The sequence below is a fragment of the Eschrichtius robustus genome, chromosome 3, assembly GCF_028021215.1.
Source record: "Eschrichtius robustus isolate mEscRob2 chromosome 3, mEscRob2.pri, whole genome shotgun sequence".
Taxonomy (NCBI): domain Eukaryota; kingdom Metazoa; phylum Chordata; class Mammalia; order Artiodactyla; family Eschrichtiidae; genus Eschrichtius; species Eschrichtius robustus.
The window spans coordinates 9,212,349-9,240,118 of record NC_090826.1 but is presented as its reverse complement, the minus strand read 5'-3'; the positions used below and the strand labels follow the sequence as shown (position 1 = coordinate 9,240,118).

The 27,770-nt window shown below is 51.3% G+C and overlaps 2 protein-coding genes and 1 non-coding gene across 9 annotated transcripts; 1 reads left to right on the top strand and 2 right to left on the bottom strand.

Moving 5' to 3' along the window:
• Positions 1-1,878: 1,878 nt before the first annotated feature.
• LOC137763133 (U6 spliceosomal RNA) lies at positions 1,879-1,982 on the bottom strand. Its single transcript, XR_011073701.1, has one exon. It is a non-coding gene; the product is annotated as a U6 spliceosomal RNA (small nuclear RNA).
• A 3,643-nt stretch (positions 1,983-5,625) lies between these two features.
• MAD2L2 (mitotic arrest deficient 2 like 2) lies at positions 5,626-11,467 on the top strand. 2 transcript variants are annotated; one of them, XM_068538889.1, is made up of 9 exons: positions 5,626-5,740; positions 6,165-6,216; positions 6,311-6,429; positions 7,898-7,969; positions 8,564-8,664; positions 9,795-9,889; positions 10,214-10,287; positions 10,786-10,878; positions 11,120-11,467. In XM_068538889.1, exons 2-9 carry the CDS (start codon positions 6,177-6,179, stop codon positions 11,159-11,161), a joined length of 636 nt encoding a protein of 211 aa, XP_068394990.1. In that variant the 5' UTR covers positions 5,626-5,740; positions 6,165-6,176; the 3' UTR covers positions 11,162-11,467. The 2 variants fall into 2 exon arrangements, with proteins under 2 accessions (XP_068394990.1, XP_068394989.1); XM_068538888.1 differs by having other exon boundaries at positions 5,626-5,800.
• Positions 8,961-26,394, bottom strand: FBXO6 (F-box protein 6). Of its 6 annotated transcripts, none has more exons than XM_068538885.1 (8): positions 26,297-26,394; positions 24,762-24,896; positions 19,301-19,553; positions 15,879-16,174; positions 13,841-13,967; positions 13,249-13,344; positions 12,227-12,362; positions 10,873-11,982 (listed from the first exon to the last, which is right to left on the bottom strand). In XM_068538885.1, exons 4-8 carry the CDS (start codon positions 16,141-16,143, stop codon positions 11,809-11,811), a joined length of 798 nt encoding a protein of 265 aa, XP_068394986.1. In that variant the 5' UTR covers positions 16,144-16,174; positions 19,301-19,553; positions 24,762-24,896; positions 26,297-26,394; the 3' UTR covers positions 10,873-11,808. The 6 variants fall into 6 exon arrangements, with proteins under 6 accessions (XP_068394983.1, XP_068394986.1, XP_068394987.1 ...); XM_068538886.1 differs by having other exon boundaries at positions 19,301-19,536; XM_068538887.1 differs by lacking the exon at positions 19,301-19,553 and having other exon boundaries at positions 26,286-26,394.
• Between the last annotated feature and the right edge of the window lie 1,376 nt (positions 26,395-27,770).

Genomic DNA, 27,770 nt, shown 5'->3' with positions numbered 1-27,770 from the left:
CTCCAGTGTGGCAAATTATGCCTCAGAGTTTTAAGAGCTCCGCTCTGTAGTCAGGTTAGATGCCTGGGCTCCTCTTCTGCTGTCATTCATTCCCCATATGCTTGGGCAAGGGGCCTAACCTCTCTGAGCTCACCGTTATCCGTAACTCTCAGGGTTCAAGGATTAAGTGCAGTGGCCTGTGTAAGGAGATAATGTTCCTAAGGTCCTGACCCCACAGGATATGCTCTAGAAAAATTATCTGCTATTGTTACCGTAATATTATCAGCCTGATGGGCAGGCACCAGGATGGATTGGGTTGCGAGCAGAGCAGAGACATGATCTGACTTTTAGGTTTTAACAAATTCACTCTGATTCCCAAAGTTGAGAATAGACTGCATTTGGCAAGGACGAAAGCAGGGAGACCAGCTAGGAACAGTGGCAGAGAAGAGGTGACGGTGGCTTGGGCCTGGGAGGGGGATGGTGGGTATGATTCTCTCTGTCAAGGATGAAGCTGTGGCCCAGCATTTACTGAACCAGAAGCAGGTTATTGGATCCTCTGGTTCAAATGCTGTCGCGATGGCTATTCGCCAGTGGGGCGATCTTTTGCCATGCTTGGACTCTCTGTTCTCTGGGTCCTCCCAGAGCGATGCTGCAGGAAAAGGTGGATGTTAGGAGAGGTCTGGACTCCTATCCCATCTAGGTTATGGTGACTTTGGGTCTCAGTTTCCCCATGTTTGAATGGCCACAGTGGAAACAACTCAAATATCCATCACCTGATGAGTGGATAAACAAAATGTGGTATATTCATACAGCAGAATATTATTTGGCCACAAAAAGAATGAAGTACCAGTACATGCCGCAATTTTGGTGAACCTTGAAAACAGTATGCTACGTGAAACAAACCAGACGTGAAAGGCCACATATTGTATGATTTACATGAAATGTTCAGAATAGGCAAGTCCATAGAGACAGAAAGTAGACTAGTGGTTGGTTGCCAGGGGCTGGCAGAAGGCGAGATTGGGGAAGTGGCTGCCAATGTATGCGGGGGTTTTTCTTTCTGGGGTGATGAAAATGTTCTGGAATTAGATAGTGGTGATTGATGCACAACTTTGTGACTATTAAAAACCACTGAATTGCATGCTTTAAAAGGATGAACTTTATGGTTTGTGAATTATATCTCAAAAAAGCAGTTATTTTTACAAACTGGCAGTTGAGTTGGATCAAGGGTTCTTACCCTGTGGTTGAGGATGACTTCAGAGGTCCCGGCAACCCCTAAAATTGTGGAAAACATTTAGTGTCTCTGTGCATTTCTGTGGATAAAAGTTCAAAGTTTAAGAAGAGATGACCTGTAAGGTCCCCCTGACCAACAAGGTGTCAATGACACTGTGGAGTCAGCAGAACTTCAGGGAGGGAATGGCATGGGGGCTTTGCCCTGGTTGAACTATTGGAAGCTGCCCAGTGTTACTGGCCTAAGGTCAGGGCTCTGACCTGGGTCTGAGATCAGCAGTGGACCCCAGGATCTGGGGCAGCTGGGCAGGTCAGGCCTCACACCAGAAGACTAGATGAGCGGGGAGAGGAGCTATCTTCAGCCGCAGCCACTTGTCTTTAGGCATCTCGGGCCATGAGGATGCATGCCCACCTTAAGGGCATCTTGGGGGCTGCCTGCTGCCTTGGGAAATGGAAATGGCAAGAGGGGCACAGCTACGGATGTTTTGGATGGGGTTTTGAAAGGCATGATGGCTGGTTCAGAGTGTTTGCTCTAGGGGCTTAGATAGTGTGTGTGTCAATCTTTTTTTAGCATTTTTATTGGAGTATAGTTGATTTACAATGTTGTGTTAGTTTCAGGTGTACAGCAAGGTGAATCAATTATACATACACATATATCCACTCTTTTTTTAGAAAAACGTGGAACGCTTCACAAATTTGCGTGTCATCCTTGCACAGGGGCCACACTAATCTCTGTATCATTCCAATTTTTGTATATGTGCTGCCGAAGCTAGCAAGTGTGTGTGTCAATCTTAATATCATTGTCATAACAGCCAGTAATTAGGCATTTATGTGCCAGGCATTGTGCACTTTATATTTTCACAAACATTATCTCACTTACTTCTTACTCAACTCTATGGAATTGGTGCTACCATGATCCCATTTTACAGATGAGGAAACTGAGAATCGGAAAGGGAAGGCCTCACAACTGGTTAAGGGGCAGTGGTGGGGAGAGAAGCAGCAGTCCAGTGGGTGTGAGGGGCACGTAGTGAGCATTCCGCAGCTCTTGCTTCATTTGTGAAAGCAGCTGTTCTCTGCACACCACCACCTAGAGCCCAAGCACTGAAATCAGAGGTCTTTGCTCCTCATCCAGACTAAATTAGGATTCATGTCAGGCAAGTGGCAATGAGACACTGCCCACCATCATTTCATTCCTTCATTCTTTCATTCGCTCATTGGACACACATTCATTCAGAACCTGGATTTGGCCAGGCACTGGTGAGGTGCTGGACTAAGAGAATGAATGAGGCTGGGCCTCTGCTCAGGGGGCATCCCAGCTGGCTGGGTTCCTGAATATCGTGGTATCAGTGGGATTGTCACCAGGCTATACGTGCTGACTGTGTGGCTCCTCCCACCTCCCTGTGTTTGGTGTCCTGGGAACCTTAGGCAGGGATGGGATGGATAATATGTCCTGTGATCGGGATGGTGAGAATGGGAGGGACTCTGGAAGCATCTTAGGGGTCTGGACACTTCATTGCTTGTTATTACACCCCATTCACTCATTGTGTGCTGTTCAGTGAACCCCAGGAATCTTCCTTCACCCATGCAGTCTTTGCAAAACTTTCTTGCATCTCACCTTCTCTTAGTTTCAGTTTAAATGTCTCTAGGGAGTGATTTGCTCTCCGTTCCCATTGCAGACCCTCAGGAACCTGCTTCAGTTGGCAAATAAGCTGTCTCTCCTCCTAAACATCCATCCTTCCCTCCCAGATGCCCTCCTACACATTGTCGTTATGGTGAAAAATATGCAAATACCTTTGAAAAACAGTCTCCCAGCAAGTGGGTATTCAAAAATGTAATAAATTAACCCCATGATGTAATCTGGGTCCTGTGACCATCCATCATGCTGATGCGATTAAGATACGAAGAACCAGATGCCGAATGGATGGAAGTAACAGCTGACTTTTCACAGAGCTCCCCCATGGCCCCATGCTGATTCGGCCCCCTACCCCTGCCCCATCCCCAGCTTCTTGGCCCCCATGGAACCCGAGGCCATCAGAGGTTTAGGGAACATCTGTCCAGCCTGTTCATTTCACAGATGAGATCGAGGCCTTTTGGGGGCTGAGGTCGATCAGTTTGATCCCTCCTCATCTGTCTCCTAGCCCCCCTTCCTCTGTTTATGGCTGGCTCCGAATCCAAAGCCCCAAACTTAGGCATTTTTATCCAGGTTACAGTTGACAGGGTGGGTACCCCAATGTCAAACAAAGCTGTTGGGACCTCAGTGTTCTCACTGGAAAAATGAGAGTTTTGGGGTGTATGTCCACCAAGGTTTCTCTGAAGTTCTTTAGCTCTGTATGGCAGGAGACCTCTGGGTGGCTTGCACTGTGTCGTCTCAGGGCGGGGGGTGGGGGGCTGGGGCTTAGGGCCCATGAAGGAATGCCTGGCATGAGCCCCCAGGTCGCTCACACTGTGCCTCGGAGGCCACCCCACAGGAGTAGCTGGGCTCTGAGTTTCTCCATCCTAGACCCCAATCCTAAGGGACCCTTTACAAGGAATTGCCCCCTTAAGACTGCCACTTTCTGTTACCAGTGAAAATGCTGCTTGAGTGGGCTCCAGGGACGGGCAAAGAGGGACCCTCAAATCTCCCCAGTTTCCAAAGCATCCTCAGTGATTAAATCTCAGGGGGCCAGGGGACACCTGTCTACAAGCAAGTGAGCTGCTCAGCTCTTTCCATATGGAAATGGTCCTCTTCTATATGACATGGGCAGGGTCCCCAGGTCTTGGAAAGGATTGCTGTGCCCAAAATGTGCTGCCACGTGCATCCATTTCTGAAATAAATCATCCATTCCATTGGGTTAAGCATTGGAATTTTATGAAATGCAGACTTTCCCTGGAAAAGCCCAAACCACTGTGGTTGCAATTCCCACACTTTCTTGGGCATCAGGGCCCCTGGGAGCTTGTTAAAGGGCTAGTGCCCTGCTGTGCACCCCAACTGATCTGGTAGGTCCGGGAAGCCCAGGTTCCAGCTGTTTAATGGGCTCCCTGGGGATCCTGATGCAGATTTCCTAGGACTGCTTTTGAGAAATGCTCTGCTGGCATTCTTGGCTTAATGGGCTAGGTTAGTTATTCTCTCCCCTGCCCCCACCCCATCAGAAGTGTGTAAATGCAGGTTTGAAAGCATCTGGGGTGAAGGGGGTGCAGGTCTCCAATACTAAGCAGTAAACGGTATATCTGTGTACCAGCAGATGGGCATGACTCCTAACAAGCTTTTGTGTCCCTGGAGGTCAGAGACAAGATCCCCGGACTTCCGGCCCTGATTTGTTGCCATAACTCCTCAGCCACTTCTCTGACCTTAGTTTTTCCATCTGTAAAATAAAGGGGCTGAAAATAAGGTGAAGCCCTGGAGTTAAGAGTAGAAGTCAGAACTGGGTTTGTATTCCAACTGTGTGATTTTGGCAAATTAGGGAACATCTCTGAGCCTGTTTTACCATCTATAAAGTGGGACTGTAAAATGAAGACTTAGCTCCTAGGGTTAATGAGAGAATTAAAGAAATCAGTGCTTGAAACATAATAAGTGCTCAATGCATGTTAGTAATTATTTTAATATTAATATTATTATTTCCCAGGGTCCTCTCAGCCCTTCCAGAGTCCATGCCTCTGGGGGACTTCCGAGCTACAAAGTGTAGTGGCAGAAGACAACTATGCCCACCGCCTCCCCCAATAGCTGGGTAACTCGGGCAGGTTACTTCACCCCTCTGAACGTCACTTGGCTCATATGTAAAACGGGGATAATCATGGCAACTGTCGCGTGGAATTGTTTTGAGGATTTAGTGAGCTGATCCACGAACACACTTAGCCCAGTCCCTGGCACATGGCTGGACCTCTATAATATAATGTCAGCTATTGTTATGATGCACGGCCCGGGAAGTTTTACCTTCTTGGGAGGTAAAGACTGGCTGCATTTAGGCTCCGGGTGGGGGTGGGGACGGGGACGTCCCCGGTGCTCGCCGGCCCTCCCCTGTCCCCGCCCCGGAGCCGGCGGATTCGCTTTCGGTTGGGCAGCTGAGGTTCCGGGGATGGTGACTGCGGAGCTAGCGGTAGATGTCGCTGTCCATAGTGCCCAGCTGTGACCTCCAGCTGGCTCTCACCAGCAACACGTACGCTCCCTCTTCCCGCCCCTCCTAAAGCGAGAGAAATGCCCTGGGGGGGGTGGGAATACGTTGCGATCCGATGTGGAGACCAAAGTTGTCTTTTTTCGCGCCCACCTAAAATTGAAAGGAAGAGGCGTGGTGCAGTATCGGCCCTGGGATCACACCGGCGCCCAGGCAGGGCCCCGCCCCTCCAAAGCCCCGCCCCTCTGGCCGTCTCTCCCTCCTGCACCCGTGGTTGGCTGCGCGGGGGGTGGGCGTGCCTGGAAGTCGGCGCTAGGACCCGCCGGAGCGCCGCGGACGTCATGGAGCGGCGCCTGGGCCTCTGGTTGAGCGCGAGGCGCGAGTGATCGGTCGGTGGTTTCCCTCGCGGGGGCCTGGCCCCGAGTCCGGAATCGAGGCCGGAGCCGGTACCGGGGAAGAGGAGAAGGGCGGGATTCCCTCAGGGGAAGAATCCAGGCTGGCAGGAGGTGAAGTCTTATTCCAGCCTAGTTTCGCTTTCCGCATCTCCGGCTTCACGCTACCGGCCCTGCGCATCCAGCTGTTCCCTCTGCGGCGGTGCCCTTTATGCGGGCACAACTCTGGCCTTATCTACTCCCAGGAGACTGCAGGGCGAGGCGGCCAGTGCACAGAGGCTGATCGCGGCGCAGCTGATGCCTCCGAGCTCTGACGCCAGCGTGGGGGGGTCCTTCCCAGCTGCTCCGGTTCTGTGTGAAGGGAGGGGCGGTCCTGCCCAGATTCCCCCCAGACGGAGGGGAGGGGCAGTGGAGGTGGGCGGGCCCTGCGGCTGTAGGGGCCTTAGGAACTAGCTCCCGCTCCTGCCCCACCCCCTAGGTATCGGGAAGGATGACCACGCTCACGCGACAGGACCTCAACTTTGGTCAAGGTAGAGAGGCTGGACCTGCGGACTCTGGCGGGGGGCGAGGGAGGGCCTGCGCTGGCGGACTTCCCCGAGCGCACCGGGTTCTGCCCCCTCGCAGTGGTGGCCGACGTGCTCTGCGAGTTCCTGGAGGTGGCGGTGCACCTGATCCTCTACGTGCGTGAGGTTTACCCGGTTGGCATCTTCCAGAAGCGTAAGAAGTACAACGTGCCTGTCCAGGTGAGCCCCACATCCAGACTGGGTGCGCTGGGTCACCCCCGTATCACAGAGTGGGTAGAGAGGAGATTTTTAACTTTCTTCGTTCTTCAGGCTCAGCCCTCTCAGTCCCCAGCGGCCTTGCCTTGCCTTCTAGTTCCGGGCAGATGCTGATAGCCCGACAGCCTCCCACCCCTCACCGCAGTGGCGTTTCCTTCTGCCCCCTCTGAACTAGGAGTTCCCCTTGCTAGAAGTTAGGGACCAGGCCCTCCTGTTAGAGCCCCCCAGCCCCCCATCTTTGTATTTTAAAGGTCTCCTGAAGCTGGTGAATGGTTGGTTTGGGGAGGGGATTCCTATAAACCTCAGGCACCTTCCCTCTCCCCTCATTTACCCTAATTGTAACGGGTTGCTTTAGGTTAAAAGGCAGACAAAGCAGTAAATATATGCTACTCTATCCCCAGCCTCTAGAAGTGCCTGTCCCTTAGAAAGCACTCAGTAAATATTAGAATAAATGACCGAATACTGGAAGGTGGTGGAAGCTTAAAAGATATACAGGGGGGAAAAAAACCCCAAAAAACAAACAAACAAAAAGATATACAAGGAAAAGGAAAAAAAGAATCAGCACTTACTGAGCACCCACCGTGTACTAGGTACTTATCTCACTTAATCCTCACTTTTTAAAAATGAGATCTTCCACAGATGAAGTAACTAAAGCACAGAGAAGTTAAGCCTGAGGCCACACAACTCCTTAGTTCCAGATTTTTTTAAATAAATTTATTTATTTATTTATTTATTTATTTATTTATTTATTTATTTATTTATGGCTGCATTGGGTCTTCGCTGCTGCGCGCGGGCTTTCTCTAGTTGCGGTGAGCGGGGGCTGCTCTTCGTTGCGGTGCGCAGGCTTCTCATTGCGGTGGCTTCCCTTGTTATGGAGCACCGGCTCTGAAGGCGCGCGGGCTTCAGTAGTTGTGGCTCGCGGGCTCTAGAGCGCAGGCTCAGTAGTTGTGGCGCACGGGCTTAGTTGCTCCGTGGCATGTGGGATCTTCCCAGACCAGGGCTCTCCCCTGCATTGGCAGGCGGATTCTTAACCACTGCGCCACCAGGGAAGTCCGTTCCAGATTCTTAATGCTCGAAAATGGATTAAATTTCTGGATCCCGTCTCTGGAAAAATGCCTGTATGCTCAAACACTCACAATTTAAAGACTTCTCAGATTCTGGAGGAGCTCAGTGACCCCGCATTAGGAACTCCTAATGCTACATTAAATGCTAATGTTGAGACTGAATTCTTAGGATCTTCTAACTTCTCTCCCTTTGTGGATAATTCAGTTCTTAGCCTCATGATGGGAAGTCTGTCTCTTGGGTGGGGAGCCCTAGGGAACTGCTGCGCCTCTCTCCGAAGGCAGACAGGCCCTTGGGCTGCTGGAGGGGGTCTCCGATGGCTCCCCCATCAGTGCTGCAGCCTCACCAGCCATCATGGGGTTGTGTGCAGATGTCCTGTCACCCGGAGCTGAACCAGTATATCCAGGACACGTTGCACTGCGTCAAGCCGCTTCTGGAGAAGGTGAGGGCACCAGGCCCCTAGCCCACCCCACCCCCAGTGCTCCTCCATGCTCCAGGATGGGGTGATGCTGGGACCATGCCGGGTCCCCATGACTCTTAACATCCAGAAGCCTGTTCCCTGCACTCTGGAGACCATCCCTGCCCAGGGACAGGCCCCAGGGCATCTGGGCACGTTCAGGGCGTGCTGGGCCCGGGAGCCCTGGTTAGTGGAGTTGGCTGACTGGGGCCTGCCCAGAGGGTTTTGAGTCCTTCTCACCTGTTCTTTTCTCCCCCTCTGCCCCCAAGTTCTGTCTGAGCTTGGCCCCTCAGGGCTTCCTTATTCTACCTTGTTCTGCTCCCTGTGACACCCTGGTACCCCTGCGGGGCCCAGGCATCCTCTCCTCTCCGCGGGTACCACTCATGTCTGGGGGTGCCTACTTCAACTTCTCAAACCTCTTTCTGGGCTCTCAGGGACTCTGGGCCTAGAAGCTGAGCAGGGCTGTGAGTGTGCCTTTCCCATTCTTCCCTGGGCAGGGAGCAGGGGGCAGGGGCTGGGGGGTGGGGTAAGGGGGAGGCAGGTGTCCAGTTCTGGAATAGGGGGTTCCTGTCCTTGCAGAATGATGTGGAGAAAGTGGTGGTAGTCATCTTGGACAAAGAGCACCGCCCAGTGGAGAAATTCGTCTTTGAAATCACCCAGCCTCCGCTGCTGTCCATCAGGTGCGCTGCCTCGCTCCCCATCCACATGCTCGCTGGTGTGAGGTCCCTAGTAATACCGCCACTCTCACCCCTTTAAGGCAGCCCCTGAATGCCTTGCTAAAGGCCTGAGAGGAGACATGGCAAGGTGTGCTGACCTAACGAGGCCTGTTAGTGTCTGAGTCACAGCCGGCCGCCCAGTGGTCTCTGTGGACATCACACAGGCTACACGGAGACCCTTCAGTATCACACTTGGAAAATCACAACGTTGGTGAATGGCTAGTCCCAACCTCATTTCATTTTATTTAAAAAAAATTTTTTTTAAATTAATTAATTAATTTATTTTTGGCTGTGTTGGGTCTTCGTTTCTGTGTGAGGGCTTTCTCTAGTTGCGGCAAGCGGGGGCCGCTCTTCATTGCGGTGCGCGGGCCCCTCACTATCGCGGCCTCTCCCGTTGCGGAGCACAGGCTCCAGACGCGCAGGCTCAGTAATTGTGGCTCACGGGCCCAGTTGCTCCGCGGCATGTGGGATCTTCCCAGACCAGGGCTCGAACCCGTGTCCCCTGCATTGGCAGGCAGATTCTCAACCACTGCGCCACCAGGGAAGCCCCCAACCTCATTTTATAGATGGAGAAACCAGGGTCCCGAGAGATGATCTTGACCTGGTCACCCAGAGCCAGGACACAGACCCAGTTTCCTGACTTCCCAGTCAAGCATCCATCCAGTCCCTAGTCAACTAGAAGTTGACCTTGGATGGGTGTGTTGGGCTGGTCAGCTGCCAGCTTCGTGTGGTGAGGTCAGGGCACTAGAATCTGTCCCCACTTGCTATGTGGCCTCGGGCAAGCCCTGTCCCTTCCCGGCTTGGTGTCCCGGTTCTCAGACTGGGCTGCACATTAGAACCACCTACTGGGGTTCCCTGTGCCCCTTCGCCCCCGCATTCTGACTTAATTCGCCTGGGATGGGACTCGGCTTTGGTTTTAAACTCCCCAGATGATGTCAGCTGCGTAGAGACAGGTAGCCAGGGCCTCAGAAGTCAATACACTCAGAAGCACTAGGGGGACACTGCACCCCCAGGGCTGCTTCCGGGGTTGCTTGCCTGCTGGTGGGAGGGGGACACCCATGTGCTGGGAGACCCTCCTCTTCTCTGCTTCCCAGCTCAGACTCCCTGCTGTCTCACGTGGAGCAGCTGCTCCGAGCCTTCATCCTGAAGATCAGTGTATGTGATGCCGTCCTGGACCACAACCCCCCAGGTGTGCTCACTCCCACCCCCTCTTCCCTGGGCTTTTCCATGGCTACCTGTGTTGGTCTGTGTCCTCAGGTCCCTACTTGGCTGCACCAAGCCTCCTCTCTTCCTTCCTGCCTTTTAGAACCCTTCTGAAAGCCCACCTCCTCCAGGAAGCTTCCCTGATGGACTCCACCTGGGCTTTAGTCTCCCTGTTGACTGTGACTTGTCTGAGCACTGGGTTTACACTCTGCTTTGCGGGGCTGCTGAGCCAGCTAGGGAGGTGGGAAGAGGCTGTGCCACGCGGCAGGCATGGGGTGGCCCAGGCTTGACCAAACTCTGGCCTCTTTAGGCTGTACCTTCACAGTCTTAGTGCACACGAGAGAAGCTGCCACTCGCAACATGGAGAAGATCCAGGTCATCAAGGTGAGATGAGACTGGTGTGGGAGGGTGGGCAGGGAGACCGCTGGGAGGCTCTGAAAACCAGAGTTCCATGAGAGCGAGGGCGTTGCCTATGGCAGGGCATTCATTACACGTCTTACGGCAGCGCCTGGCATCGGTAGGCTCTCACTGTGCGCTAGCTCTGTGGCCACCCGCTTGTCATCGCCCCACCTGGGCACCTGGCGCTGAGAGCAGGGAGAGCCACCAGCTCACTGGGGGTTCTCAAGGGAGGGGATCCTTGATCCAGTTTCAGAACTGGTGTTTGGGGCTTGTTAAATCACTGGGGCTCCCGGCCCAGCTCAGATCTACAGACTCAGCCTCTCTCCGGTGGGGGAACCTGGGAATCTGCACGGCCAGCGATTCCCTGGTGATTCTGATGCTCCCCGAAGTCTGAGGATGCCAGCTCTGGAAAGGGAGAGGGTAGCAAAGTGAGGGCTGGCCACGGACCAGCCCCCTGCCACCCTTCCCTTGTCCCCTCCCTAGGACTTCCCCTGGATCCTGGCAGACGAGCAGGATGTCCACATGCACGACCCCCGACTGATACCCCTGAAAACCATGACATCAGACATCTTAAAGGTAAGCTGCTTGGGGCCCGAGTGTGCTTTATTTAGGGTGTGCTGAGGCCTTGTCAGGCGGCTTGTGGATCAAGGCTCGGGGGAGATGACCAGGGCGTGCCTGGCTTTAGGCTCCCAACTCCCTCTTTCCCTTAACCCCTGGCTGGGGCCACATAGCCCACCCTTGTCAGAGACCCCATGGGTTCTCCAGAGTAGCTGCCCTGGCTGTCCACCTGACCATGGTGTTCGTTCCTGTCCATTAGATGCAGCTCTACGTGGAAGAGCGAGCTCATAAAAGCAGCTGAGGGTGTGCCTGACCACCGTGGATGCCGCAACTGTCGGACTGTGGGGGCCCAGCCTAGGGCAGTGCTGCAGGGCCACCCTGATTCCAAGTGCTCTTATTGCCTCTATGTATGGACCACCCACCCTCCAGCCCGGGGCTGCTCAGGCCTGGTTGCCTTCATGGAGGAAGCCTCCCCAGGAGGGCAGGGAAGGGTGCTGGGACCTCAGTTTCTCAGCCTCCTGGGATTCAGCTGGCCAACGCTGCCTCAAATACTGTGCTGTGAGTTGTTTCAATAAAGAGCCCCCAGGGCTGAGCTGGGCTGTCACTACCTGGAGGGGAGGGAGGCTGCTTCTCTACCAAAGTGCCGAGGACCTTGTACCCCGACCCCTAGACCTGACCCCAGGCTGGTTTTACCGAAAACATGACAACAAGATGTCAGAGCTACGTGACAGTAAGTTCACAGACTGGTGGGTTTGCCCCAGGTTGGAACTGGGGCATGGGGCCTCGCTGCCCCCTACAGGCTCATGCCTTGCCTGGAGGGGACCTTTGGCACTCGGCTGGCCCAGACAGAGGACGGATGAATGGCTGTCAGGCGACAGACTGTCAGGAGGGCCTCTGGAGGTGGAGGGGGGAGGGCAGGTGGGTCACCTCCTCTGGCCCCTGCATGGTCTAGGGCTGAGCCACGGACGGGGCCGGGTCCCTGGTCATCCTGTGGCTGACGACGATGCTGCTGTTGGTGACGCGGGGACCATACCAGCCTGCCCAGAACTGGGTGTCCTTGCCCCCGTGCTGGAAGAGGATGTGGCGGACACCTGGAGGGTAATCCGAGAAGGTGTGGGAGACCTGGGGGGGGGGCGGAGGGGAAAGGAAGTGACCACCAGGACTGAAGAGGGGACGAGACAGGATGACCACTGAGCCGGAGAGGGGACGGCTGGAGTCAGGTCCTGCAGGGGAGAGCCTCCCGGCCAGAAGGCAGGCGCTCCAGACAGAGGACTGGTGCATGCTGGGCCCTGGGGTTGCCCCGTATTTCCTGCCATCTTGGCCTTGGGAGAAGTGGATGGCGAGGGGCAAGCAGGTGAGGCCTCACCTCTGTCCACCTGGCATCGTTCCACTGATGGACGGTCACGGGCGTGGGCTCGAAGGAGGCCAGGACGAGGTAGTCGGCCGAGGCCAGCTGTACTCGGATGTGGTAGGTGCAGCCACAGTCTGCTCTGGCGGCGAACCTGGGGGAGCGGAGGGCTTGGGACTGTGCACCCCAATACAGAGGTGGCCCTGGAGGCCACCACCTCTGGAGGCGGGCCGGTAGCAGGCCCACAAATTGGAGCCCCGAGTTTCATTTCCCTGCTCTGCCCACGAGGCCCAGCTGGCTTCAGTGCTCCCTGTGGCCCCACTGTGCCCCTGGGGTAAGCAGACTATCTGCGCTGGGCCTCAATAATCCCATCTGAGAAAAGGGGCAACCCTTCTGGGTGTTTCAGTGAAGATGTCACCATAAAAAGCAAAAGGCTCTCTACAGAGATAAAGTCCGGGGCTGTCGGATCTGTGACGCCGCCTGTACATTACAATGGAGGTTCGGGAGGGGTGGCCTGTGTGATGGGGGCTGCACAGAGCGCACCCTCTGGTCAGCCCTACTGCAGCCCTGCACACCTCTCAAGCCCCAAGCCCCCACCCTCAGAGTAGTGGCCCTGGGGCCTGACTGGCACTAGGGTCCTGCTTCTGCCCTGGGCCAGGCCAGACAAAGTTCTGGGCACAGAGTAGGAGCTTGGGATAGAGTCGTGGGATGAACAGTGAAAGGGGCAGGGGAGGCAGACAGGCATGTGAGTATCTGCGAGGTCCAGGGAGGCTGGGTCCTGGTGTCTCTCGCTCCAGCGCCTGTTAGTGACAACTCATCTGTAGGCCTCAGTCTCCCCATCTGTAAACTGGGGTTAACATCTGCTGATGCAGGGTTGGGGCGGGGGGCAGTGTTGAATAAGTGCTGGGCCTGTCGGTAGGGAGGGGGGCAGCCCTTGCCCCAGGACTCCGCTGGGCTCAGTGGGCACTCCCTAGAGGGGTTCTCAGGAAGAGCGGAGGGAGGGATGCAGAGTGTGGGACTCGGGCGTGGGCCCCACTCACCAGTCCTTAACCTCGATGTCCGGCCGGAACTTGTCCAGTAGCTCCTCCCAGTAGCCCTCGGCTTTGAGGTCTATCAGCTGGGACTTGAGACATATCCTGCGGAGCAGAAGGGGAGGTGTGCGTTCCCAGGCGTGGCCCGGACCCGGGGAGGTGGTTCAGGGGCTGCAGGACGGCCACTGCCGGCGCGGACTCTGGCTCCTGCCTCCTTGCAGGCCCGCGGGGAACGTGCAGGGAGTTTGACCCACTCGTGCCTGGGTGGCGTTCATCCCAGTCCCTAGGCCCAGTGTCCCGGGCACCCAAGGAGGGCGCCTCCGTGAACTCAGGCCCCTAGACTGGGGACAACCTGTACCACCCCTGACTTACCCCAACCACCTAACGGGCTCCCAGCCTCCTCAAACTGCTCGCCTGCCCCACTGCCTATTAACCCAGCCACTGAGTTGCCTCCTGCTCCAGGAAGCAGTAGATGCTGAGCTGGCTTTGGAACCCCCTTTCTGGAGCTTCACACACAGGCCCTCACTTAGGCCTGGGATTTGGCAAAAGGTTGTCCGGTCCCTCTTCCCTCCACACAGCTTCTCAGTTCAGTTCGTCTTACTCATAGGACGTGGCAAAGTACTTCTTGACTTTGGGGTCAGGGAAGTCTGTGCCATGCGCCCCGGGGAGGCTCTCCACCTTCCACTGGTCCCCTCCGTTGGAGTCGATTTTCCAGGATCTCATACCCTCTAGGAAAAACAGAAGCTGCAGTAAGACCCTCTGGGTGAATGTTCAGCCTGGCCCTCTCCACCTGGTCCTGGGAGGGAGCGGGTAAGGCTCAGATCTCAAGGCATGCACCCCACGGCACCTTGGAGCCGCCCTACAAAGCCCCCCTCCCCACGTTCCCACCTGTGCCCACCACATCAATTCTGATCTGGGCCCTCTGCCTCCCCCTTTGTCCCTGAGCGGCTCAACTCCTAACGTGAAGCTGGAAAAAAAGAAAAAAGGAGTATGACCAGAAATTCTAAATGAACCTTTCCTCACTTCCACGTTGCCCAGGGGCTCTGGAAATACCCAAGTTTCAGTTCTCGAACCATTAAATTATGAAGGGCCTGTGTGGGTAAATTCTGTTCTTAATGGCTAATGTGTTTGTCCCAACTCAGACCACTTACTAGACGACTGGCATTCCCCTGACGTCGACGTCCAGGAGGTTAACTATGTAACTGAGATCTGAGGGGGTTTGCTGGTGGGTCGTGGGAGCCTACTGTGCCCACTCGGACCCCCTCTGCCCAGGGCAGGAGGGAGGACTGGGGGGCTGGGCATCCTCTGGGTTGGTGGCGTGTAGTTACCCTGTATCAGTGGAAGGGTCCCCACCAGGTTGCCTTGGCAGGTTTGTAGGCGTAAGGCTGTCCCTCCCATCTCCCCCTTCAGACTGAGCTGAGAGGACCTCAGGAAACAGTGGTTCTCTACCCAGGCTTTCCAGAACAATCACCAGGAGAGCTTTTCCAAATTATTCCTTTGCTCCCTCTACTAGGAGCCCACATCTATTCCCCAGGTGCCCCAGGAGCCCCCCAGTAGAGAACCAGAAGAGGAATTCAGAAATCCAGAGCGGGCCAGTGCCCAGGGCAGGCCCAGGGGGAGAGCTGAGCAAGGCTGGGTGGCCAGCTCTGCAAGGCTGTGTGAGCTGAGCTGGTGGCCCGGCCCGGCTGGGCAGCTTCTGAGCAGAATTTGGGGCAGGCCAGGAGACCAAGTGTCTGGGGCACTGTCTATGGGGCCTCTAAGAGGGGCCTAAGGGCCGTCAGCAGTCAGGACTGGACCCCAGAAGCTGGGCAGTTCTAGATCTTTGAGCAAGACACTCATCTTGGGGACCTCATGCTCCCCATCTATAAAATGGAGCCAAACCCTTCTTATTTGGCTAACTCTTGGAATCTTCACGAGGATAAAGAGAGGAAGGGATTCTAAGTGAACAAACTATGCCTCTTAATCAACTGCTGCTATACCCAAACAGGAAGCACGATGCCCGGTACTAAACGAAGATGCTAAATGAAGAAAAAAAAAAAGCCTGGCAAATATATAAGAGAACATAAGCAAAATAGGAGCCTCAAACCATGTGATCGTCGCTACCTCTCAAATTCCTCATTTTCTTCCTCTGTATCATGGGGTGACGGGAGGATAAGGACATTTCTAAGACAGACTAGTGCCTGGCACACAGGAAGCCCTCCCTCAACGTTAGGCAGCAGAGACTGAACTAAAGGGGAGGGGGTCTGCAGTGTGTTTATTCATTCAACAAACGTTTCCTGAGCACATGCTATGTGGACACAGGGTGCAGGGTGGCAAGATCTGTCAGGCCCCAGGAACTTGAAATTTGTGGCAGAGAAAAAAAAAGATTCAGTTATTATAGGTCATGACCAGTGCTATGAAGGAAGGAAATGGGGCGATGTGACAGACGTGGGGAGCACTGTTTTCAGATGGGGGGATCAGGGCACATCTCTGAACTGAGACCTGGAGAATAAGGAGAGGGACCAAGGGAGCATGACAGGTGTTGGGGGGGGCGGTGGTGGTGATGAGAGAACATTCCAGGTAGTGTGGGAACAGCAAGTACAAAGGCCCTGAGGTTCAGGAAAGGGACGGAACCAGCCCAGCAGCAGGCCCCGGCCCACCTTCGGCACACGGGTTGCGCAGGAGGTTCCTGCGGAGGCTGCACAGAAAGTAGAAGACCTTCCAGTCAGCCACGGACTGGTCCCAGTCCTCAGTGGCGTAGCCCTCATGCAGGCATTTGCGCTTCCAGAGGGACACAAGGTCGATGAGGTCGCGCCAGAGGCTGCAGACAGGGCGGCAGTTCAGCAGCAGCTGGCGGGCGGGCAGGTGCGTGAACACCTCCAGCAGGATGCTCTCGGGCAGCTGGTTGATGCTGACCAGGGCCATGGCCGTGGTGGGGTGAGATGCACGCACAGGCCTGTGGGGAGCAACAGTGGTCATGAGCTCTGACCAAGGAGGTGGACCCCTTAGATCCCCAGGGACCTGGGCCAGGGAACATTGGAGCCCCTTTCCAGTACATGGTAGACCCTCAAAATACAGAGTGGCCACATGTTATGCACATTTGAAAGAGTGCAATAAAAATATTGATAAAGTCTTCAGGGACTAATTTTTTAAGAGGCCCCACCCTCCATTAAAAAATTAATTGCTCAATTTTCAGTTGGTGGGCCTGGAGAACCGTAAGATTTTGCCAAGGCCATTCTGTTGTCTGTAAGCTCTGCAAAGGCTTTCAGTGATGTTATTTTAATACTATGAATTCGTTAGAACATAAAATATTGGGACTCCCCGGTGGCAAAGTGGTTAAGAATCCGCCTGACAATGTGGGGGACACGGGTTTGATCCCTGGTCCAGGAAGATCCCACGTGCCGTGGGGCAACTAAGCCCGTGTGCCACAACCACTGAGCCTGCGCGCCACAACTACTGAAGCCTGCACGCCTACAGCCCGATATCCACAACAAGAGAAGCCACCGCAATGAGAAGCCCACACACCACAAGGAAAAGTAGCCCCCGCTCGCTGCAACTAGAGAAAGTCCACACACAGCAACAAAGACCCAATGCAGCCAAAAATAAAAATATAATAATAAAAAAAGGTGTGAGGGAAAGAATATGTATATAAAAAAAAAAGAACGTAAAATCTTTATTACTTCCACAGACTAGCTCACAACTTAAGTGATGGGCTGAGAAACAAACTTTCTCTCCCCAAATTGCCCACTTTAGCTGTGATAAAACATCCCAATGAGGAGGCTCCCCCCCCCCCCACCTCCCCACAGTTCTGGGTTGGGCATCAGGCCACTCTGAAATGCCCAGAAACGGAAAAGCATGTTGAAGGTGAAGAAGCAAGATTGCTTGGGTTTGAATCCTGGCCTGGAGTGACTAGCTGGGAAGGTAGTCCCCCCCAAAAAAGGTGGTAACTGTCCCGACCTCAGAAGGGCTGGGAGGACCGAGTTAGTACAAGTAAAGCATTTAGCACGGGGCTGGCTGAGAAGTGCTCCACGGTGTCATTAACCACACTCTTGGCCTTAGAGCAAAACGACTCTCCAGTAGTTGCAGAGGTACTGGCCCCCAAGAACACATTCCTCCCTCTACATCCGAATTGCACAGGGCTTTGGGAAAATTACAGTGCCACCACCTTGGCCTGAATCTTGCCTGGGGGGGATCCTGGTTAACCAGCTAAGGGGATTCTCTCAGGTGGGTGGGAGTGGGCCTGTAGCCACTGTCACTCAAGATGGCTGGAGCAGATGGGCCTTATCTGCTTATGGGTGGGGAAGGGAATATTCTCCTGGGACATGTAGGGACACTGGGGAGACTTTTCATTTTTCATTGCGACTTGGCCAAAGAAGCAGTTGTTAACTTAAAACAATAAAACAGCCAGATATTTTACCAGCAAAACAGATTTATTTGGGAGCAGCAAAGAACTGCAATTTGGGACGTGCAACTGGTGAACCACTTGCAAGTCCCGTTAAGCAAAGCAGAGGGAATTCTTTTATAGAAGAGACGGGGAAGTTGGGAGGGACTGTTATAAACAAAAAGTCTCTGGAGGAAACTGGGAGTTCCAAATATAGTGACTTTTCAATGGCTGAGTTGTGACAGTCTACCATTAGCTAAGCTGTTGCCAGGAAAGGAGAAAATCTTTCTTCCTCCTGCTGGCACTAGTAGTGTTACTTCCTGACAGAAGATCTGTGTTGATTCTTCCTGTATTGGCTGTCAAGTACTCCCCCTTCTGGCCTCCCAACTCCATTTTAGTGAGGTTTCCCTTCATTAATTTTTACATTTCCCCCTTTTGATCAAGATCTTTTCCCAAAAGCATCACTGATAAAGAGTCAGGGTTTTTGTCTGTTTTTTTTAAAATTAATTAATTAATTTATTTATTTTTGGCTGTGTTGGGTCTTCGTTTCTGTGCGAGGGCTTTCTCTAGTTGCGGCAAGCGGGGGCCACTCTTCATCGCGGTGCGCAGACCTCTCACTATTGCGGCCTCTCTTGTTGCGGAGCACAGGCTCCAGACGCGCAGGCTCAGTAGTTGTGGCTCACGGGCCTAGGTGCTCCATGGCATGTGGGATCTTCCCAGACCAGGGCTCAAACCCGTGTCCCCTGCATTGGCAGGCAGATTCTCAACCACTGCACCACCAGGGAAGCCCCTGTCTGTTTTTTTAATCAGCATTCAGTGGCCTTTTGTCCCTTGATGCCAGGAAGGATCTTTTCTGGGTGTCCTGTCCCATGTCAGAGGGAAAGTGCACAGATTGGAAACCTACTGTGGTCACATTTGAGTAACAAGGAGGGGTAGGAGGGAGATCTCTCAGGAATTTCCCATCCAAAAGTCTGTATCTTAGAATAGTGAATACAGCAAGGGCACACTCAAAACTGAAGGAATTAAACAAGAATTTTGTAAAGAAGATGTGGTACATATATACAATGGAATATTACTCGGCCATAAAAAGGAACGAAATTGGGTCATTTGTAGAGACGTGGATGGACCTAGAGACTCATACACAGTGAAGTAAGTCAGAAAGAGACAAACAAATATCGTATATTAACACACATATGTGGAATCTAGAAAAATAGTACAGATGAACCGGTTTGCAAGGCAGAGATAGTGACACAGATGTAGAGAACAAACGTATGGACACCAAGGGGGGAAAGCAGGGGGTGGTGGTTGTGGTGGTGGGATGAATTGGGAGATTGGGATTGACATATATAAACTAATATGTATAAAATAGATAACTAATAAGAACCTCCTGTATAAAAAAAAATGAAATTAAAAAAAAAAAAGAATTTTGGAATTACACAGTGTAGGAATAAACATGAAGTAATTAAACAGTATTGTTACCTCAAAAGAAACTGTTTGGAATCAGATGTTTTATCAATGATACAGACTGTAGGCTGAAAATTCAAGAAACTGAATTTGGATAAGAATCCAGAGTCAGTTTTATAGTCCAGATGAAAGAAAGACACTTCTGTGAATTCTAAATCTTCTAACAGGCCTTGTCTAGACATCTTGGGCAAGCTGTCTCATCAGATGTCATCTGCTTCAAATCCAGGAAATCTTTACCTTCAGGTCACCAGATGGTGTGCAGGTCCAGTTAGGGTCTGGTGCTTTCTTAGATGTGTCACATGAATCCAAGAGTCTGTTCTCTGAAGTTTGGAGGCACAAGGGTAGGTTAGCAGTACCTGATGGGGCCTTTCCAGTGAGGCTGAAGAGAGTCCTTCTCGAGGTTTCTTTTCCAGTACATGAAATCTCCAGGTTGAAAGGTGTGATGCTTAAGGTCTTCGTCTCCCAAGAGCGCACTATGAAGAAGATTGCTCTACCAAGCATTGTTATTTTTAATAGAAGCAATTAGGCCTTTACAATATTGAAATATATCTCCTTTCATCAGCTGTGGGTCAAAAGTGGGTAGGGCAAGGAACATTGGGTGTCCTGGGACTACCTCAAAAGGTGAGAGTTTGAGTTCTGAAAGGGGTGGATCTGAGATTTAGAAGAACCAATGGCAATGCTTTTTGGGGGGAGGGTCTCTATGAATTTTGCCCACTAGGTCTTAATAGTGCCATTAGTACGTTCCACTAACTCTGAGGACTGAGGATAGTAAGTACAGTGAAACTGTTGTAAAACCAGTTAAAGAGCACAAACTCGTCGAAGCACCTGACCAGTAAAATGGGTTCCTTGATCACTGTGAAGTTCAAGAGGGGTTCCCCAGGTAGGGATAATCTTTTCTATCAAAATTGTAGCCACAGAAGAAGCAGTGGCCTGTCTGCAAGGGAGGGCTTCAATCCAATGAGAAAACATACAGACCATGTAATAAAATATATTTATATCCATGAGATGGGGACAGCTATGTGAAATCCATCTACCAAACTTTTTTTTAAATTGGAATATAGTTGATTTACAATGTTGTGTTAGTATCAGGTGTGCAGCAAAGTGAATCAATTATACATATATGTATATCCAGTCTTTTTTAGATTCTTTCCCATACATGTCATTACAGAGTATTGAGTGGAGTTCCCTGTGCTATACAATAGGTCCTTATTAGTTATCTATTTTATACGGAGTAGTGTGTATATGTCAATCCCAATCTACTGATTTATCCCTCCCCCCCTTTCCCCTCTATAGCTACCAAACTTTGAATGGCCCATTAGGCAATTCAAAGTGTCTGGGAGGAGTGCAAACAGGTTTCCCTGGATTGTATTTTGGACAGGTGGGACAAGAAGGCAGGTACTTTTTGTGGCCTTATTAATATTTCCCCACCAACATTCATTCATGAATGCTATCATTTTGTCACTGGACCAAGAGTTCAATGCATGTACAGTGGTGAGGTGTGGGAATCAGAATTTCTGGTAGGACCAGTTTGTTATTTGGCCCAAACCAGAGTTTTCTCTTTCTATTGAACCAGCAGTTCCTAGATCCCCAATACTGTTTTTCCTTTTCTGGGGCATTGGGCATTTCTAGATTGTTATCTTGGGGGGCATCCTTTTGGATCATACCGGAGGTTTGGTCACTGGTTCCTTCGAGAGCAGCATTTTGGGCAGAAATATCAGCAAGTTGGTTTCTTTCAGCCTATAGGGACTCAAGCTTGGAATGCCCAGGGATCTTAATAATAGTCAAGGCAGCTGGCAAGAGTATAGCGTCTAATCGATTTTGTTTATAAGAGCCATTTTTAATCTTTTCTCCATTAGAGGTAGGGAAACCTTGTTTCCATGTTATTCCAAAGTCATGGGTTGCTCCAAAGGAATACTGACTATCAGTATAAATGTTTGTAGTTTTTGCCCTTGGCTAAAGTACAAACCTCAGTGAGGGCATATAATTCAGCCTGTTGCGTAATTAAGCCATAGGTAAAGGCGTTGCTTCAACAATATCAAAAGGAGTTGCAATGGCATACTCAGCACAATATTTACCACTTTCTCCCTTTAAATAAGAACCATCAGTAAACCATGAAAAATCTGCATTGGTTAGAGGAGTCTCCTCTAAATTATTACACGGAGTCAAAGGGTGACCAGTAAGGGTCAGGCAGTGGTGAGGGGTTTCGTCAGTGAAGGAGGGGAGAAAAGTAGCAGGGTTGAGGTTAGTACAATGTGAAAGAGCTATGTGAGGAACAGTTAGCAAAAGGATTTCATAAGAGGTGAGGCAACTGACTGAAAAATGTTGAGTGGATGAGAATTTAGGAGGGCTTCCACTGCATGGGATACGAAGATGGTTAAAGGGGATCCCATGATTGTCTCTTTGGTGGCCTTAACCAGAAGGGCAGTAGCAGGAATGGCTTTGAAGCAAGGGGGATATACCTGTGCCACAGGGTTCAGCTGTTGGCTACAATGCCCTACAGGTCGTTGATGGTCCCCCTGTTTTTGGGCTCCGAGGACATTCCCTGCCTTCTCACATACAAAGAGCGAAAAGGGAGGCTGGTAATTAGGATGCCCAAGGGCAGGTAGTCTCATTAAGCTTTTCTTTAAGTCTTCAAAAGCTGTGTCATCTTGATCTCCCCAATTAATGGGGTCAGATTTGCTGGTTTTTAATAAAGCATGCAGGGGCTGAGCCAGAAGAGAGAAAATTGGGATCCAATTTCAACAGTAGCCAGATAGCCCAAGAAAACCTTAGGAGCTTAGTTTTTGATTCTGGGCAGTTCAGGATGTCATGGAGTCTATCTAGATCCAGTAGTCCCTGTTCTGAAATCACGTGCTCTAAATACTGAACCTGAGTTTGAGCAAAGTGCCATTTTTCTTTGGAGACTTTATGTCCCTTTAAGGCCAAAAATTTTAGCGGGTGGATGCTGTCTTCCTGTGAGGAGGTTTGAGAAGGACAGCATAGGCGCAAATCATCTATATAATGTAACAAAGTAGAACCTGCAGAAAACTTTACATCATCCAGATCAGCTTTCAAGATTTGTGAAAAGTAAGAAGGACTTTCTGTGAAACCCTGGGTCACTACTATACGAGTCTATCATTGTCCGTCCCAGGTGAAGGCAAAAAGATATTGGCTAGCCTTATCAACTAGAATAAGTTGAAAAATACACTGCATAGATCAGTCACAGTGAAAAACTTGCTTCAAGTGGGAATGGATGTCAGCAGCATGCAGTGGTTAGAAACAACTGAGAGTTGAGAGACAACAATGTTTATTGCTCAGCAGTCCTGGATAAACCTCCATCCTCAGCCCTTGGGTTTTCTCACAGGTATAATAGGTGTATTACAGGGACTAATGCAAGGGATAATGAGGCCCTGAGCCTTGAAATCTTCTATCTTGGGTTTTCTATATGAAGGGCTTCTTTACTTATAGGGTATTGATTAATTCTGAAGAGAGTTTAGAGGGATCGATTTGAATCTTAATGGGAGGTACACTGTGAATTTTGCCAATATCAGTTGGAGATTTTTCCCTGTAAGGAGGTTGGTAGCTGATTCAATAGGGACAAATGATCAGTGTTTCAAGAATCAGCCCCAGCAGTGCCGGAAACAGAGCAAATAAAAGATGTCGAAGGGTCTTTTAATTTACCTGGTTGGCTATTTTGATGGCTACTGTCAAATTCTAGAATTATTTCCCCCTTTTGGGAGAAAGAAATTGGGCATAATACTCTCCCAAGAAGTCTAGGCCTAATAAATGAATGGAGGCAGAAGAGCTAAGGAGAGAAAGTGTGTATCTCTCAAAGGGCCTAAACGAAAGGGAGAAGGTTCAGAGACAGGAACCTGATGAGGATTATTAGAAATCCCCACTCTCGGAACTGTATTAGGGCTCTGCAGTGGGGCTGAGCACCGAGAGTGCGGCTCCGCTGTCAGTAAGGACAGAGAGAGATTCCTTCCCAATCTGGAGAGTTGTTTCTTCGAGCTGATTAACAGGGAGGGTTGGGAAGAGCCCCTGTAGTTCCTCAGGGCCCCCTCATTGGGCATTAGGAGGACACTGGAAAGGCTGAGAGGGCTGAAAACTCCTGAAATGCTTAAATTTGTAACAGTCTTTTTTTCTGATGCCCTGGCTTTTTGCAATAGCAGAAATTAGAAGGTTTTTGGTTTTGTTTAGGGACCTTCATTTGCTAGAGTTGAAGATTAAGAATTTTAGTGGTCTTTCTTTTTGGTGACTCACCTAGGGTGCAAGTGAGCTGATTTGCCAAATGAATCTAGAGTGGACACAGTTTCCCATTCCATCCTGGTTCTTTTAAATAAAAGAAAAAGATCCTGGTTCAGCCCATTAATAAACATGGAGGTGACAGTTACCCTAGTGGACTCAACATCTGAAGGAAGACCAGAGCTTTCTTTAAAAATAACCTAAAGTCGATTAGAATAGCCATGAACAGGTTCATCAGATTCTTGTATGCAAGGCTGACCTTTGTTCTGATCAGCAGGCTTAGGAAAGGCTACTGTAATTGCTCAGTGGAGGTTTTCAATGAGTGTTCTAGCCTCTTGCCAAACGTTAGAGGATTGCTCTTCTAAATCCACTCCAGAATGTTCCCATGGGCTAGTTTCATCCAGTGTTTGCTTGACTCTCACCAACAAGCACGTGGACTAACTGATATAAATCTGAGAAACCAGACTGGTAGGTTTGAACAAGTATTAAAATCTTCAGCAAACCTATGGGGGTCCTCAATTACTTTAGGAAACTCTTGAACTATGGCTCACAATTTGGCTTAGTCCAGGGAACATAAGTAATTTGGGGTTTATTTCAATCCTCAGAAGATTAACTTTAAGGAGCAGGTTCTGATAGGTTCAGAGGAGGGAGCAGGGAGAGTCAGCAGAGCTGTAGGGAAAAAGGGAAGTTCAGCGAGAGAATTAGACTGGGGAGGTGCAGAAGGAAAGGAAGATGGTGACTGGGATGGGCTTGAGCACAAGACGACTGCCAGCATCCAGAGACAGAGAAGACGGGGTAGGGGAAAAAGAGACCTCAGAAGCCATTTTGTCTTTCTTTAATATTTTATTTGCCTCAGTTACTTTAAAAATTGTATATTGCAAAGCGGCAATTTTAGACTCCTGATACGTTTTGGAAGCCTTAAAATACCAATCAAAATTGGTGTCCAATTCAGTTTTGACAACTGCAGATCTATGGCTAACACAATTTTAAGAAAGGAAGTTTGGGGAGTTCAGAAGTTCCCCATGCTGGTCACTGATGTTCTAAATTACGTGTTTCAGTTGGTCCATTTAGTTAAAAATGTATATAAGGAGAGACAGCAGTTTTTAAACATAAAATTGTCCAGGGTCCCTGAAAAGGTGGGGGGGGCACCCTCAAAACATTTAGATAACTGGGATCCCATTTTTCAGGGGTTTTTCTCTAGAGCAAAAGAATCATTCTTAAACAGCCCACAGGCCAAATACCAGCACAGTTTCAATAGGAACAGCCTGGTTCCAAAAGTAGTCGGACTGAAAGCTAGCACAGTTCCAGCTGGAACAGCGTGATTACAAGAGTGAGGCCAAAGTGCCAACCAAGTACTCACAGACAAACAAGGCCTTAACAAAAAAGGACGAAGCCTTCAAAGAGATCCCAAATAAAACCTGGAGAGCTTCAAAACGCAAAAAGAGCGCAGCTCAGATCCAGGAGAAAAACTTACCCTCAAACTGCAAAGTTGCTGAGAAAGCAGTTGAGTTCTGTGGGATCTGTGGGTACCAGCACCTGTTTGCTCACCAGCCTCGGAGTTGTTGGGGGTCTTCTCTGGATCTCAGTGAAACCTCCGTGTAATGTTAACCTAAAACAATAAAAAAGCCGCTTATTTTACTAGCAAAACAGGTTTATTTGGGAGCAGCAAATAACTGCAAGGCAGGATATGCAACTATGGCGAACCACTTTCAAGTCCTGTTAAGCAAAGGAGAAGAGACTCTTTTACAGAGGAGAAGGGAAAGTTGGGTGGGGCTGTTATAAACAAAAAGCCCATTGGAAGACACGGGGAGTTGGAAGTATAACGGCTGTTCATTGGTTGAGTTGTGACAGTCTCTCATTGGCTGAGCTGTTGCCAGGCAAGGAGAAAATCATTTTTTCCTCCTGCTGGCAGTAGTAGTCTCACTTCCTGCCAGGTATGCCAAGTATGCCTCTTGATGTTGGGACTGTACTGACTGTCAAGTGTTCCTCTTCCTCATTTCCTGACTCCATGTTACTGGGTTTCCCCTTTTTAATGTTCACACAGCTCACAGTCTTCTCAAAGCTTTCATCCCTTTAAAAAAATGAGGGTGGACACACACTCTGGCACCTGCCCAGGGAGAAGTATTTTTCCATTATCAGAGAGAAAAAAAAAAAAAAACCAGATAAATAAGGTACTGGTAGCTTGTGCAAAATGCTATGATGGAAGAATACTCCATGCGGCCAGATCTTCCCATTTTTCAGGAGGAATTTTAAACATTTTTTAAAAACATGAAATCTGTCAAATTTTAAATGTTGGCAACTTCTAAAAGCATTGTCTAGGCCAAATAAAAGTCCCTGGGCTCCAAGTTAGAGGCGTCTTAGGTACAAACACCTCCTCGACCTATCGTCCAAAGTCTGGTCTTTCGCTCTGGTCGCATGTCATCACTGGACTCCATCCCCAAAGCCTGAATGCTGAAGGGTGGAGGGGGTGAAGGTCATCCTGGGGCATTTGGGGGTGGAAACGTCCACATTAGCCCTAAGAAGCCACCTCGCATCGATTGGGCTTCCCACGTACCAGGCCCAGAGCCACGCGCTGGCCTTTTCTCCATAGACCCTCCCTACAACCACTCGAGACACTGTTACTAAGCTCATTTCCGAAAACGGATACCGCGGCTTGGGGAAGTTAGGCCCCCGTCCCAGGCCCTGCGGGCGTGACGGTGCCCAGAGTTCTTAGACTGTCCCCTGGCCGGGGCGCTGCACACGAGGTTAAGCCGGAGTGGCCGCGGACGCCGGGGACACTCCGGGACGGCCAAGCCGGGAAGCGAAGCAGTCCGCGCCGAGCTATCAGACCCTAGAGACTGGCCCCGCCCCGCCCGGAAGCGGCTCCCCCCGGCGCCCCTCCCGCGGCTGCCGGCTTCCCGGCCGGCCGAAGACAGCGTTCTCGGGCTCGGTTAACATCCCGACGACCCCCCCCAGCGCCGAACATCCAAGCCCCCTCCCGCCCCTGTCGCCCCCCTACCCGTCCCTTGCCTGGGCCGAGATCTGGGCGCGGGGCGGAGCGCTCGGCGCGACCTGAGCTCGGGGTCAGCCTGGAGCTTAAGGCCTCGGCGGCGCCGTCAGCTCTCGCCCCGCCCGGCGCCTGCGTCACGCGCCGCGCTCAGGCCGCCTCCCTCGCGGCCCCAGCCTGCTGCTCCAGCGACTTCGCCCCGCCCCGCCCCACGCCGGGGCCACTTTCCCAGACGCGAGCAAAGAAATCTGGTGTCCTCAGGCTCGGGGCGGCGTCAGGGGGCCTCCAGACCTCGTTTCCTGAACCTCAGTCTTTCCTTCCAGGCGGTGGGCGGCTCAGCAGTGGGAACCCAATTTCTCTCTGCTTCCACCTCCCTCCGGTAGGCCGGAGCCTCCTTCTGACCTAGCCCTTCCCCTCTGGGGGCCACTCCTTAGACCTCTGTTCTGGTTCCCTGGATGCAGGGAGGGAGGTGGGCCCGCTTCCTGCCCTGGACCGGTGGGCCCCCGCCTGGAGGGTGACTGCTGAAACTCTGGCCTTGAGCCTGGTTCGTACCGTCCCTAGGACTTACTCAGAGGTAAAAACCGCTCTGCGTTTTTGCTGGGATTAAGTTCATTAATTCCTTTCTTCATTTCACAAATAATTATCAAGCACCTACTTCAGGCAACCACAAAGGATCGTGCAAGGTGTGCTCTGCCCAAGGGTGCCTGATCCAGGCCGGGTTGTTAACTCAGGGCTGCATATTCTCCGAGGAAGAGTGTCTTTTGCTAACTTGCCATACAGTTGGTGGTGGTCCTGAGACAGGCTGGGACCTGGGACCCTTTGCTGCAGTGCTTGCACCTGGACAAACAATCTCTTTGAGCTGACAAGCTATAAAGAAACTATAAGGGACTAAAAATAACTGTGTGCATGTGCAGTTGGGGCAAACTATGGACAACAAGATACAAAAAGACCAAAAACCCAACTGCCACTTCTGAAGAGCCCAAAAACAGAGCATGGGGAGCAAAAGCAGGGTACTGCGCATGCCCCCTGCACACACCACCACCAAAGGGGTGGGCAGACCACCTAAGCCACCCTTCCTGCCTGGCCCCTGGACACACCCCTACCCTCACCCCATAAAAGGAACCAACTCCCCCACTCCCCCAGAGTGAGCGAGGGATCCAGCAAGGGAAACTGTTGCTTGATTTCACTCCCTCCTGCTGTAGCAGGGGTCCCAGGAAAGCCTTATCTGAAACTCTTGTCTGGCCTCATCAATTTCTATTGATTAAGGAGGCCAAGAACCCTGGTCGGTAACAGTCCTTGCCCTGGTTGAGGCCCTAATCTAGCTCACTGATGAGTCAGATAATGCAATTTAACAGTACTTAATTGAGCACCTACTGTGTGCCCGGCACCATTATAAATTCTTTGGCTTTGTCTATTGTCAGTAAAGCTCTGGGCAGTGAAAAAAACAACAGTAAGTAGTGCCTGGGATGGCAAGAGTTGCCCAAGATATCTGCACAC

Excerpts from the sequence above, each read along its gene's own strand:
- MAD2L2 (XM_068538889.1), top strand. The coding sequence starts at position 6,177 with ATGACCACGCTCACGCGACAGGACCTCAACTTTGGTCAAG. Across the intron at positions 6,430-7,897 it reads AGTACAACGTGCCTGTCCAG|ATGTCCTGTCACCCGGAGCT; the intron begins GTGAGCCCCACA and ends GGTTGTGTGCAG. Across the intron at positions 10,288-10,785 it reads AGAAGATCCAGGTCATCAAG|GACTTCCCCTGGATCCTGGC; the intron begins GTGAGATGAGAC and ends TCCCCTCCCTAG.
- FBXO6 (XM_068538881.1), bottom strand. The coding sequence starts at position 19,245 with ATGTCTAGACAAGGCCTGTTAGAAGATTTAGAATTCACAGAAGTGTCT. Across the intron at positions 16,175-19,078 it reads TCCAAACAGTTTCTTTTGAG|GCCTGTGCGTGCATCTCACC; the intron begins GTAACAATACTG and ends TGCTCCCCACAG. Across the intron at positions 12,363-13,248 it reads GACATCGAGGTTAAGGACTG|GTTCGCCGCCAGAGCAGACT; the intron begins GTGAGTGGGGCC and ends CCGCTCCCCCAG.